Source organism: Uranotaenia lowii, chromosome 3, assembly GCF_029784155.1.
Source record: "Uranotaenia lowii strain MFRU-FL chromosome 3, ASM2978415v1, whole genome shotgun sequence".
In the NCBI taxonomy this organism is placed as follows: domain Eukaryota; kingdom Metazoa; phylum Arthropoda; class Insecta; order Diptera; family Culicidae; genus Uranotaenia; species Uranotaenia lowii.
Genome location: NC_073693.1, coordinates 348,809,574 through 348,824,142, shown reverse-complemented (window position 1 = coordinate 348,824,142; position 14,569 = coordinate 348,809,574). Strand labels below are relative to the sequence as shown.

At 35.7% G+C, this 14,569-nt stretch overlaps 1 protein-coding gene across 1 annotated transcript; it reads left to right on the top strand.

The window, feature by feature from the left end:
- The first annotated feature begins 4,084 nt into the window (after positions 1–4,084).
- On the top strand, positions 4,085–13,803 carry LOC129757244 (sugar transporter SWEET1-like). The gene is made up of 4 exons (XM_055754407.1): positions 4,085–4,492; positions 4,621–4,906; positions 13,316–13,435; positions 13,495–13,803. Exons 1-4 carry the CDS (start codon positions 4,323–4,325, stop codon positions 13,585–13,587), a joined length of 669 nt encoding a protein of 222 aa, XP_055610382.1. The 5' UTR covers positions 4,085–4,322; the 3' UTR covers positions 13,588–13,803.
- The last annotated feature ends 766 nt before the right edge of the window (positions 13,804–14,569 follow it).

The following is a 14,569-nucleotide window of genomic DNA, read 5'->3' as shown; positions in this document are numbered from 1 at the left end:
GATTCCCCAGAACTTCTACGTCTCATAAATCTGAATATCCGACCCAGGGTATTAAGGAGGTACGAGTTTCTTCAGATCGAATACCAACGAACCAATTATGGTCAAAACGAGCCGCTGCGTGCTATGTGCAAAATATTCAACTGGTTTTCCGAGTTAAACGACTTTAACGTTTCTTCCGGCGTCTTCAAGACTTCAATAAGATCGTCAGAATCGCTTTCAAATCTAGTGAATCTTATCAAAAATCAAGCATTTTAATAGTATAAGCATAGCGAAAGGGAGTGTTAGTTTTAAGCTTCATGTAGACAAGGATGTCAGATGAATAAATGTTAATAATAAATAATAATAATAACAACATCGTGCTTGCTACGACTTTTTTTTTACAGCCAACAACTAGCGAACCTATTATACATGCAGATAAAAATCAAAATATGAGCGCTAATAGCCATAGCAGCTTTGCCTACTAACGACACGTCGCATACGTCACGATGTTGAAAATCATTACACGCATCGCTAATTTCCTAGGAGACTCGAAGAATGCGATTGGTGGCCTAAGGAAAATTAACATTGAATAACGTAAACAATGTTTGTGATCTACATTGAAATCGCCTACTGGACTGAAAAAAATAATAACAAATCTGAGAATGACAGGAATCTCGCTATTCAGTTTGGTGCTTTACACATAATACATGTAAGCGACGTCTGAAACGAGGCTGGGTCATTCGGCCGAAAGTCATTCGGGTTATCTAACCGAATAGGCCACTAGGCCGAATGGGTTATTTGGCTGACGGTTATCCAGCCGAAGGCTGTTAGGCCGAAAGGACGCAAGGCCGAAAGGATATTCGGTCGAATGGTCGTCAGGTCGAATGCTCGTTAGGCCGAATGGTCATTTGGCCAAATGGTCAATATACCGAATGGTCTCGAAATCTTAAACACTTGTCTGCATGTTAGGCCGAATGATCATTATGCCGAATGGTCGTTAGGCCGAATGGTCGCAAAGCCGAATGGTCGAATCCGGCCTTGCATCCATTCGGCTTGATGACCATTCTTTCTGATGACTATTCGGCCTAACGACGAAACGGGCTAACATTCAAAAAAGCGATTATATGTCTTATAGGCCTAGTAAAAATTCAACCCTACGACCTTTCGATAACATTGACATTGGTCAGGATCGCACGAAATTGACTGAAATTTAACAGCCTTGTTGTGAAGTCTTCAACGATGTGTCAGACTTGTTTGACTTCAATGTATCCATAATCAATGGTTGAATGTGCAATCCGTAACGTTCCCTAGCTTTAACATAGTTTTAATTTAAACATAAGTTTATTTAAATTAGAGATGTACCGAATAGTGGTATTCGGCGAACGGCCGAATACCGAATATTGACCTTTTCAACTATTCGGCCGAATATTCGATCGAATATTCTATTGAGTTTTTATTTAGTGAAAAATACTTAAGTGATTATTTTAATTATTTTGATTTCTTCCATATTTATGCCTCTCATGTTTTAAGTCGATTATTTTCAACCAGATGATATAATCGGATGATGTATTACAAGATATTTTTTAAGTTGGGGTCGTTCTGAATTTGTAAATATCACCAATAACTGAAAACCTCTAGGGCGTTTATCACCAAAAAGATTGCGTTTCCGTGAAATCTGGGACAAGAAATGTCGAAACAAGTGCCAAGCTATTTGAAATTACTTCTTTGATATTGAATTAGATGAAGGTCCAATTTGAGCAAGATATCTTCAAAATAGTTGTTGAAAAGAAAGATCTTTACACTTTTACACGTATTCACACGGTCAGACGTTCAGAAAAAAGGCTAAAGGCTAAAATTTGTGTTTATTTAGAAATTTTGTAAAAATCGCTATTGAACACAAATCTATACTGGATTTATGGGCAAGCCTAAATTCAGAAAATCTGGGATAAACTATAATCAAAGTATAGAACGATACTTGTCGGCATTCTCCTGTACGATCTACAGTAAAAGATACACGGATACACCTTAGATGTTTTGCTGAAACCACAAGTTTTAAATGATTGTGTAACTTTTACAACATTACTCTTGGTTTTTTTTTATAAATTATCCAAAATCTTTGAAAAAATTTACAAGTCTGTAGTAGATATTCGGCCTATTCGGCCGAATACTTAGCTCAACTATTCGGTGAGCCGAATATTCGGCATAACGGTTTTTCGGCGGTATTCGGCGCCGAATATTCGGCCGACCGAATATTCGGTACATCTCTAATTTAAATACTCGGTCTGTATGGCAGCAGTCAAAGACTTAAAAAAATTAATAAATAAACAATCTACATGAATTCATATCAATCAAAAGTTTTTTAATACGACTTCAACAAAATTATCTTTGATGCAATACACCCATTTTTAAAGACTTTTTTGGATTTTAAGTCTTTTTTTTGAAGAGCATAAACATTAAATCTGATCAACATGTGATAGCAGACATTTAGACGATTTTTTTAAAATTTTGTTTTAAGACCCTTTGTTTTACTGGACGATTTTAAAATAGTCTGGTTTATGAAAATCGGTTGAGTAGTTTTGATTTTATTACCGAAACAATAATCCGGGTCTCTATGACTCTAACCGGATAATTGTTCTTTTTTTTTGCTGGGTGACTTTGATAAGGCTATTCAAAAATCTAAAAATGAGGAATTGTAGAGCTTCTCAGTCAGAAATTTTCATGTATCTACATAGCTTTAACCGTTCCTGAGGTAGCGCGGATAAGTCGGAGCTGCAAAGTATGTATTCGTTTAAATGTTTTCTTCGAGGTTTCAGATTTAAAAAAAAATCTAGAAAGGTATGGGAGAGTGAGTAATCATGTACCACTTTTTTTTCTTTGTTCCGTAACATCTTTATTAAAAAAAGATACAATCAAAATAAAAAATAGTATAGTTTTCTACATTTTTAAGGTATCATTAGACATTTTTTTTAAAATTTTTAATAAGAAATTTTCCCCATGTTCTGACTGTTTTAAAAAAGCAATATTTTTGAGATTTTAAAAAACGGTGGGGAATCGTTGGCCACTAAATCCAAATTGACCAAATAACATGCAAAGTTTATGAGTTGACCCAAAACTGTCTTTTCAAAACTCATATCGTTATTTTAAAGCAATTTCAGAAGATGAAATAAAAATGAGAGTTGTGTATGATCGAATAGATTCAAAAACCTGGCTAGCGAACGTTTTGGAAAAATTCCTTACATAGGATGGACAAAATATTTTTCAAAACTCTGCATTTGCATAAGAAAACTTTACAGATAGGGAAAACGTATTTTAAGTTCTGAATGTGTATAAAAACATAAAAATATAGGTGGCCCAAGATGTGTGGTCCACGGTTCCCCACAAGCTATGATTTGCAACATGGTTGCGTATGTGTGACTTAACGATGTTTCATCTAAAATTCCTTTTCCACGTGAAAGAACATGACAAAACTAAGATCATAAGCGTATGAGCATATTTTTGTTATGAACTTTAGGTTCTCCATCGATGCAATTAGCGGGTGCTTGTTTAATCATGTATTTAATTTTTTTTAAACTTGATAAATAAAAGAAGTATATGATGCGTAATTAAGTCAATAACATAGAGAAAAATATGCTTACGCAAAGCGAAGACGATGACAGTTGGATTGAGATATTCAGAGTGGTCCACGTTGTCCCATGGCCCACGTTACCCCACTCTCCCCTACTTAAATTTATGTGGACCAGTTCCACCTGTATGTAATAAAAATAATCGACCTATTTATAAAAAAAATATTATTTTCAACTTTAGGTGTTCAGTGCGACATTCACAAAGTTGAAAACAGGCGAATAGTTTTTGTTTTTCAAACAATAAGTTCTGTGGAAGTAACATACCTAACTACATACATAAGTCGGAGGCATAACATACCGCTTCTAACGAACAACGACGTCATCGTTTCTCCACGACAAAGTACACAAAACCTAAATGATTTCAATCAAGAGTTGCGATAACGTCGAATCGAAACTCGCAAGTCACGGGAGCGGCGGCGCGACTCAATTCAACGCGCAACGCAACGCAATCGCCGCTGCCGGTCCATTGATTCCCTCCTAACTCGAAGCTTAGTATTATTCAGCCAGTGCTCGCGAATGCTGTAACGGACTCTCTGTAGTCAATTCAGTAGATCCGCGAAACTTATTCCGCGATCTTCTCTCGCGTGCGTCTAGCTCCCGGTGTGTGGCGGCAACTCAAGGTCACTCTCATTGACCGGTGTGTGATCTACGTTTGTTTCGGTTTTTTTTTTTCGAGCATAAATCATAAGAATCGGACGTTGGTGAATCAAGTCAGCAGCCATGGAAGCGATTTCGCAGGCTCTGCAGCCTCACAAAGAATTCGTAGGAAATTTGGCCGCTTTGGTCACAATCCTTCAGATGTTCAGCGGATGTTTTGTGTGTAACGATATTCGCAAGAAGGGCAGCTCCGATGGATTCTCACCGATGCCATTCATTGGCGGCTGTGGCCTGTAAGAATCCGTCTTATTCTCTTATCAGCAGCATGATTGACGGTTTTTTTTTCGTTCTCGGTTTCCACACTCTGATAACACACACCTGTGCTGTGACGATTGTTTCTAATATCTTCCCCACACCGCAGGTCAGTGCTGTTCCTGCAACATGCCCTGCTCATGAATGATCCGGCCATGATTCAGGCCAATGTGGTTGGTATGGGCATCAGCGTCATCTACACGGTGTTTTTCTTCTTTTACACGCCTCGAGCCAGTCAGGGTGATTTCTGGAAGGCGATCGGAATGTCCGGAGCCCTGACGGCAGCCCTGCTGGTCTATGCCAAGTATGAGGATCCGGCCCTCGTTGAGGATCGATTCGGGTTGATTGTAACGGTGCTGCTGTTGATGCTGATTGCGCAACCTCTGTTTGGATTGGTAGGTTTCGACTTTGAAACGTTAAAGTCGTAACACATTAAGGACTTGAAGAAATCTTTGACGAGAAACATCGATATTTAGCAGTTTATATCTCAGAAACTGCTGGACAAAATTTAACAAATTTAGCATATTTTCGTTACAGCAAATGTTATGTTCAATTCTGTCGAATAAGGTTTGACAATTGAATCTAGTCCATTCGAATTATGCTTCAAAGTGTAGCACATTGTTGGCAAGAGAAAAAATTGGATATCGCGTATTTGGTCCGCAATGTATTAAGACAAGTATTACATTCATTTGAGATATTTTTTTTTGTTCAATATTCATAGAACAAATATCTAAAAGGTTTTAAAAGATGCAGTAACATGAAAATTTGTAACGAATTGCACCTCATAATGAAATTCATTAGTAAGAATCTTTAACCCCAACAACCCAACGTTCATAAGAACCCTTGTGATTCAGAGCAGCTTCTTCACTTTGTATGAATTAAGAATGATGATGAAAATGGAAACAATAATTCCCCTAGCTTTCAATCAAGAATCACCAGCGATTTTTTTTTACTTCCGTCGATGTATGGCAAACAATTAATTTAAACTAAGTTGTTAATGGATAAAATTACAAAATATGTACCGTCAACTGGGACATCAAGTTGAAGTAGTCAGAAAAATTATTGGTTTTGCCAGTTATTTAATACTATAAAAAGTAGAGTGTTCATTTCTCGGCCATTTAAGCGTTCACGGGGATCGGGAAACCTCACAATCCTTTTCCCGGGAATTCTCGGGATCCCGGGAAAATTTAAAATGCAGATAATAACACTGTACTGCATATAAAACCTATCTATATTAAGGTTGCCAGAATTTTTTCCACTCCCATCCGGGCCTAGCAATTCCGGGCATTTTTTTAAATAAACCTGGCAAAATCCGGGCATGGATTTCAATTTTTCAAATCCAAAAACCGAGCAAAATTTAGGTGTTATTATATATAAAAGCAAAGAAAAAAAATGCAAAAAAATGAAATTAATATTTTATTAATGTAATTACAGACTTCCAAAAACTTTTTGGAACACTTAAATATTTAAAGGTTTATAAAAGTAAATCAGCGAAATTATTTGAAACAACCGTTGAAAATTTCCATACCGTTAATCGATTTTGCTGAAACTTACTCAAAAACTTAGATTTTTTTGGTTTCTTTGTGAAAATTGTGAAAAAATCCTGGCAATATCCGGACTTTTTTTACGATATCCGGGCAACCGGGTCGGACCGGACTTTCTCGAAATTTTTCATCAAATATCCGGGCAAACCCGGATAAAACCGGGCAATCTGGCAAGCTTAATCTATATGGTATTTCAAATTTTAGATAAAAGTACTGCAAAACACTTCAAACTTTTCCAATGCAAAATTTAATTAGCAATCATAAAACCCAAAGCCCAAATATGTACTAAGTAATTTAACCGACAAACTTTACTGATTCTTGCTGCAAAAATTTTAAATAATTGAGAAAGATTTTTCACTGTCGATAGTAGTTTGTAAGCTAGACTTCGGTTTATTAATGAAATCTTGTTAATTTTACGATATCTATCCTTTTGTTTTAAAATATGTCATTTCTTTGTCGATGATTTTGCTATTGTCAGTTTACGAAACGGAAGTTCTGAATGATGAGTGTTGCAAAATAGAATATTCAGATTTTTTTCGTAGTCTTTTTTCTTATTCATTTTACCAATTATTTAGGTTGTAATTTTTTTTCAAATAGTGGAGCACTTTTTATTGGCTTCGGGAATTCCTGGGATATCGTAGCGATTCCCGGGATTTGGGAATTCACATTTTTTTGTTAATTCGCGAGAAATCACGGGTAGAACACTCTAATAAAAAGTTCTCCTAGTTGAAATCAAAAAAATAACTTTTTGGACGGATTTAATTTTGAAATTAATAAATGCTTGATGCTCAACATTCATATTCCAGTACCGTCAAACGGGGCATCATGCAACAGCGGGGTTCGATGCAACATTTATATAACACTACATTGAATCAATTTTCAATTCAATGTATTGTAATAAAGTTATCTTTTAATGATAACAAAATGATGTTGACATAATTTCTCGCATCTTAAGCTAGTTGTCTTAAGTTTTTTATTTTTATGTAAAATTTGAAAAATCGAGCAATAAATGTACAAATTTTAACATTTTTTGATGCCGAAAAAAACTTTACCCAGTATGACGGATCGGCTTGATAAAATTACCTACAAACTTTTTACAGGTTTCCTCATGTTATACCAACACTGTTGGTGTAAAAATATTTTTCGAACAATCACCCAATTTTTTTAAATGAATATTTTTAAAATTCAGTTAGGTGTCTGGGGTTAAATGCAACAAAATGCAAATCAAAGAAATACCTTGTAAATCTCGTTTCCATGTGCTGGAATATGAATGTTTTGCATCACGCGTTTGTAAACATTTAAATTTCATCTATCCAAACATTTATTTATATGATTTCAGCTTGTAGAATTTTTCGTAGTATTATCTAACCCCTAAATCTATGCAGCATCCTTATTTTCAGAAAAAATGTGAAAATTTGTTTTTCAGACCCAAAAACTACTGCAATTGGTGTTGCATTGCATTGGCATGGCAAATATATTAAAAAATATGAATTTTCGTACGTGTTCATAAGATTTTTCATTAAAAACAAAGTTTGTTGCAAGTTACCCCATTTTCTAAGGAGTGTGAAAATCGCATGTTTTAAGAAAATTAAAAATAACTGAGGAAACCAATAATTTTTTTAACTACGCCAATTTGATGCCCCAGCTTCCTTAAAACTTTTGATGCATAAAGGATACGATTAACTGTGAACATCAGTTTTTTAGAACCCATTGAAGTTGAAAATTGTTGCATGTTGCCCCAGTTGACGGTATATGAAAACGAGATTTAAAGGGTGAATCTTTGATTGCATTTTGATGCTTTTTAGCCCCCACTGGCAACTGAATTATAAAAATATTTATTTAGAAAAATTTGGTGTTTTTTTTTTAATTTCTCCAAATAATTTTTGTTGAGTTACTTAGAGTGTTAAGTTTGAATATGCTGACCATTCATTTATTACCTACATGCTCTTTTATAAGGGGCCGTTCAGATACCACGTGGACAGAAAAATGAGATTTTTGACCCCCTCCTCCCCCACCGTGGACAAGCGTGGACATTTTGCAAACTCCTACCCCCCTCCCCGGATGTCCACGTGGACAAATTTAAAATAGTTTTTTTTTAAATTCCTACCCAAGGTTATTCAAATACTATATACCCCCCTCGTACCTACCTATAATTTGACAGTTAGAAAACACCACTTTTTGCCTTTTTGTTATTGAAATGGCTGATTTTGATAAAAAAAACGAAAAATTTTTCCTGATTTAAAATAATTTTAAAATTTTAAAATTTCTTAATTATCCTCCCCCCCTAAGTTGTCCACGTGGTATGTGAACGGCCCCTAAGAACTAATCCCCCAAAATTTGATACTACAATAAAATGGAGACCGAAATAAAAATATCTTTGCAGGTACGGGAACTGAACCCATAACTGCAGTGGCACTTTGCATACAGTAACCGCCCCCCCCCCTCCCTAAACAATATGAATCAATCATAAATTTGTAGTTGAATCTATCATATTTACAATTGAATCAATTATACCACTACAGTTGAATCTATTGTATTTATAGTTGCATGCCTAAAATCAATTCTACAATTGTAGTTGATTCTATCATATTTACATTTGAATCAGTTATATCATTACTGTTCAATCCATTACATTCATAGTTGACTGCGTAAAGTCAATCATCAGTTTTTAGTTGAGTCTACTATATTTATAGATGGATACGGAAAAATCAAATACCAAAAACACTTTTACGTTTGAAGGACAAGTTTGGTATTTTGACAAGCTGCCCAGACAACCATTTGGTGGGTATTTCGAATTTGCAACGCAAATATACATGCAAATATACCTGTAAACATATCGTATATAATGTAGCAAAACCAGTATATACGTATAACTTTGGAGCCCATATAGGTACATTAGCAAACATATTCTTGATTTGGATTGTATTAAATTACGATTTGCACGACTTGTCATGCGTATCATTTACGACTACCCTGATTCTTTTTGGAATATACTATGACAATTTACATTATCATATAGATGATTGAGGTTGTAATATACGACATTTTTCGTAACAATATGGAAAGTTTGACGACTTATTTGGTCGTCTTTTGCGACTTGAGTGCAGGGCTCTCATTTTCCGTCAGTTGAATAAAAATAAGATTATTATTTTTTTTATACTTTAAACCAATCAGTTTATTCATCCATAAAAATAATAGAAATGAGATTTTTTCAAAGAAATGCATTTTTTGCTGTCAAATTCAAGTTTATATCGTACAAGTTTATTACTTGCCAGATTGCTGATTCTATTGTTAGTACCTGGACTTGATCCCCTGACCATACGATCTGCAGCTCATGATGGTTCCTCGAAGCTATCTGGAATATATAAATTCAAGGGGATTTTCTTCAAAGGCATTACACCAAAAGCAAATCGTATATTTCTATAACTTAAATCTTTTAAATCGTAGAACACGTCATCGATGATCTAAAAATAGACCAACATTTTGAAGCCACCTTTAATTCGATTCCAATCATCGATGGCCCATTATCATAAACGATTTTAGTGAACTTTTTTGTATTATTTTACGATTGCCAGCTGATACGTTTTACGAAAATCAGACATGCGAATTAATTTGCAAAGGTATACGATTGCATGCACATTATTACGAATCAATGCAGTTATATACGTTTTTTATTTCGAATTATTCTATGCATAGCACGACAAAATCTCTCAGTCACGGCTGATTACCGTATATCGGTCGTTTCACGAATTTTTTGCGAATTGTCGTACACAAAAGTCGAGTTCATAGGTACATAAATACGAGTCTCTCTTCTTGTCGTAATAAAATCATGCAATGCTTTTAAATACGATAAAGAATATGCCTGAACCGCACATTGTAGGTGCAGATATACGAAAATGAGTATAAATAACATTCTATACGATGTAATCTGTAAAAGAAAATTCGACTTCAGGTTGTCTGGGTGTGATGTTTTCACAAACTTGAGTTGTGAATATCAAACTCAGGTTTGGGGGTGGGAATTCTCAAGCTAGGTCAGGCAAATAGAAATTTTGCTGCAGCATTTTTTCTCTTTTCGACTGAAAAATGAGCACTTTTTGAAAAGATTTGTAATCGTTTATGATAAAAATTCGTGCCGTAACCAAAAAAAATCAACAAAGCTGTTGTTTCATAGATGAGCCATACTCAGTTTGGTGAAACTTGTAAACTCATCCAATGAAAAACTTTCTCAACGACATAAAAAAATTAATTCTAATAATTCTAATGAAACAGAATTTGATGCCTGCTCACTGGTCGGTAATTTAATCAGATCAATTTGATATTTGAGCGCTTTTTTTGTTTCCTTCTTCTGTTTTCCACCCCTGGCCTCAAAGGACTCAACTTTTGAAAAAGTTATGCGCTGCAGGCTAAAATTTAATCCTAGGCATAGTACAAATCTAATACTAAATTTCGGCCAGATCGCCAGATCGGATACGGTCTTAAAGCCCAAACTATGACAAAAATTTCATTCGAAGACTGCATTTCGATTGTTGGGATAAAAAAAAGTGATTAGGCTTCAAAAATTGTCTAACTTTTTTAAGGGTCATATTCATCACTGCTAAGCTAATGCTGCGTCAAAATGTTAGACGCAGGACCAAAGGCAAAGAAAATTCAAGGAGATAGTGAAGACATTGAAAATCACTTAGAGAGAGGAGATCAAGAAGTTGTATTGAACTGATTGGAAAAAGAGGGAAACAGATAATAACATAAACTCAAAAATAAAAAACGCTGTTCAGAAACATGCATAAAGAAAAATTAAAAAGACTAATAGAAAAGAAATACTTAAATGAGTTAACAACGAGAATCTTAAGAGTTGGTTTTATAGCTTTACTAGCTGATCCCGTACGAACTTCGTTTCGCTTTAAATCATTGGTACGTCAAAATGAGTTTAGAAAATGAATTCGAAACATTCTTTCGACAATTTTGGGGAAAAAATTCAACAGTGTTTAAAGTCGCTGCTATTACTATTTCTTGAAATTCAAATTAACGGTTGATTGGCTTTTTATTAAATTTTATGTGAGAGTGTTTTCTTCTCGATCGTTTGCATAATCTAGACATTATGGGCGAAACATGTACTATTTGTTTATGTGCACGACTCTTTTGCTTGACCTTCACACTTAAATTGGTATCAATTAACTGCCTCCAACATAATTATTGCACAAAACACTGAACTTTCAATGTAACCCTCTTTTTCTGTCCCATAGCCCGAAGTTCGATAATTGAAACCAATTTTACGTTCCTCAAAACTCCCTTGTGCCATTTTTTCTTTTCAAATTATATGTAAAATAACGTCAGGAACTTGAAAACATTGAACAGTGAATATAGAATATAGACGCCCCTTTCGCCGACCCTTGACACGGAACATGCTACCTGGAGTCAATTGCTCATAGTTTATAACCCTCATCTGAACATTTTCATCTCAATCCGATGCATGATCACGACAATATCGCGAAAACAGTGAGCAACTAACATGGACGGCCTTTTTTTTTTACCACGATTCAAAACTTGACACCTGAAATCAATTATGTTTTTTGTTAAACTCACATGTGTCAATTTTCATAACAATTCTATGCTCAATCAAGAGAATATCGTAAAAACAGTGAACAGATAATAACCTCTTTTGCCGACCCCTGAGTCAAGATTTGAAACCTGAATGCAAAAGAGCGTCCCTCAAAACTCCTATGCGGAAATTTTCATCTCAATCCAATGTAGAATAACGTCAAAATCACAAAAACATTAAAGTTGGGTATGGATGACTCCTTCAGCCGACTTCTGATCCGCAATTCGAAACTTGAAATCGATTGCTCGTCCCTCAAAACACTCATGTGCTAATTTTCATCACTATACGATCTATAATAACGCCAATATCGCAAAAACATCAATCAGTGGATATGGACGACCCCTTTGGCCGACCCCTGACCCTAAATTTGATAACTGTTATCGATTGCTCGTCTCTCAAAACACTCATGTACTAATTTTTATCACTATACGATCTATAATAACGCCAATACGGACCCCTTTGGCCGACCCCTGACCCTAAATTTGATAACTGTAATCGATTGCTCGTCTCTCAAAACACTCATGTGCAAAATTTCATAACAATCCGATGTAAAATAAAGCCAATATTCCAAAAACATTAATCAGTGGATATGGACGACCCCTTTGGCCGACCCCTGACTCTAAATTTGATAACTGTAATCGATTGTTCGTCTCTCAAAACACTCATGTACTAATTTTTATCACAATCCGATGTATAATAACGCCAATATCGCAAAAACATTAATCAGTGGATATGGACGACCCTTTTGGCCGACCCCTGACCCTAAATTTGATAACTGTAATCGATTGCTCGTCTCTCAAAACACTCATGTGCAAATTTTCATCACAATCCGATGTATAATAACGCCAATACCGCATAAACATTAATCAGTGGATATGGACGACCCCTTTGGCCGACCCCTGACCCTAAATTTGATAACTGTATTCGATTGCTTGTCTCTCAAAACACTCATGTGCAAATTTTCTTCACAATCCGATGTATAATAACGCCAATATCGCAAAAACATTAATCAGTGGATATGGACGACCCCTTTGGCCGGCCCCTTATACTGAATTTGATACCTCATATCGATTGCACGTCACTCAAAACTATCGTATACCAATTTTCATCTGAATACGATGTATAATAACGTCAATATAGCAAAAAAAGCGAACAGTTATTATGGATGACCCCTTTAGTCGACCCCTTACACAAAATTTGACAACTAAAATCGATTGCTCGTCTTTCAAAACACTCATGTGCAAATTTTCAACACGATCCGACGAAAAGTAACGTCAACATCGCGAAAACGATATTTGTCTTGTATGGACGACCCCCTTCAGAAGGGGTCATCCGAAAATCTGTAAACATTTTTCATCCTTCCTGGTCCTAATGAGTATCCATGCCGAATTTCAGCTCTCTAGCTCTTAAGATGGCTGAGTCTATAGAGGACAAACAAACAAACAAACAAACAAACAAACAAACATACAGAAATTGCTTTTTATATATATAGATAAAGAGCAAGGTAAACGAGAGTTTAAATATGTATCGGGATCATTCAAGAGCAAGATTCAGTCTAGACAGGCAGGACAGCAAATCACAAATATTACAATGTTGTTCCATTGAAGCAATTCAATTAAAAAAGCAACAATAATCTGACTCTAATTTTTCCCCCTTTTTTTTAGCCGGAAATCATTCGAAAAAAGAGCACCGAGGGTCTCCCCTTTGCGATGATCCTGTCCGGTACCGTCGTCGGTTTCATGTGGCTACTGTACGGAGTAATTCTTAACAACACGTTTGTGATAGTAAGTTTCTTAGTCCACATTAAGCTTTTCATCCTAAAGTTCTTTTTCATTCTTTAAAGCTCCAAAACCTGGTCGCCGTCGTGTTGAGTGCCATCCAGCTGGCACTATTTGTGATATATCCCTCGAAGCCGGTCAAGAAGAAGGCACCTTAATATGTCATCGCAGAGCATTTTTTTTTCCTTTTAGTTATAGTGCTTAGCACGAATTTATTATGTTCAACATATGTAGATAACACACCACTCGAGGCACAAGCACTGCGATCCAAGATCGAAATAAAAAAATTTGGCAACAAAGTCACTTTCAAACGTTGAACGTACCAGTATTGAATTTGATAAACAATAAAAAGTTAACTTTTTGAATCGTTTCTATGTAAGTATCACTGATTGAAAACATAAGCGAAAGCATACACGCTCCTTGTTTTAAACTCAAAATTAAGTAGTTTTGGTTCAAAACAGCACTTCAGTTGCAGCCCTCAACTTTGAGTAAGACTGAGCAAACGCAAAAACTAAGTTCTGACTGGCATACTCAAACCTAAGTTCGAAAGCGAGTTCCATTTTTTGAACTTTCTTTATGCCTTTATTCGTAGCTACCCAAAATGCAGTTCTCGCAGCCGAACTCGCTAAGTGCTTCCAGTTCAACACACGCGAGGAGGGTTCAATTTTTAGTTCATTAGATCGATCTCAGTTTTGCTCCTTCGACGAAGGAAAAATGGGATTAGTTTGAGTTCGCAGTTCGAATTTCCTTTTGAACCATCGCAAGGAGGAAAAAAGGAACTCAACTTTAGTTCATACAATCGAACTATGATTTGACCACGGTCAAACAGCACTTCAGTGGCAGCCCTCAGCTTTGAGTTTGATTGGGCAATAGCGAAACTAAGTTCTGACAAGCATACTCAAAACTAAGTTCAAAAGCGAGTACCATTTTTTGAACCGTTTTTTATGCCCTTGTTCGTAGCTACCTGAAATGCGGCTCGCCAAAAATGGCACGAATGGGATTAGTTTTGAGTTCGCAGTTCGAACTCCATTTTGAACAATCGCGAGGAGGAAAAAGGGTACTTAACTTTAAGTTCATAGAATCGAACTATGTTTTGAACCTCGGTCGTACTTAATTTTGAGTTTAAAAAAAGGAGCGTGT

Coding starts and splice junctions, on each gene's coding strand:
- LOC129757244 (XM_055754407.1), top strand. CDS start 4,323: ATGGAAGCGATTTCGCAGGCTCTGCAGCCTCACAAAGAATTCGTAGGA. Junction 4,907..13,315: donor CGCAACCTCTGTTTGGATTG/GTAGGTTTCGAC, acceptor CCTTTTTTTTAG/CCGGAAATCATTCGAAAAAA. Junction 13,436..13,494: donor TTAACAACACGTTTGTGATA/GTAAGTTTCTTA, acceptor CATTCTTTAAAG/CTCCAAAACCTGGTCGCCGT.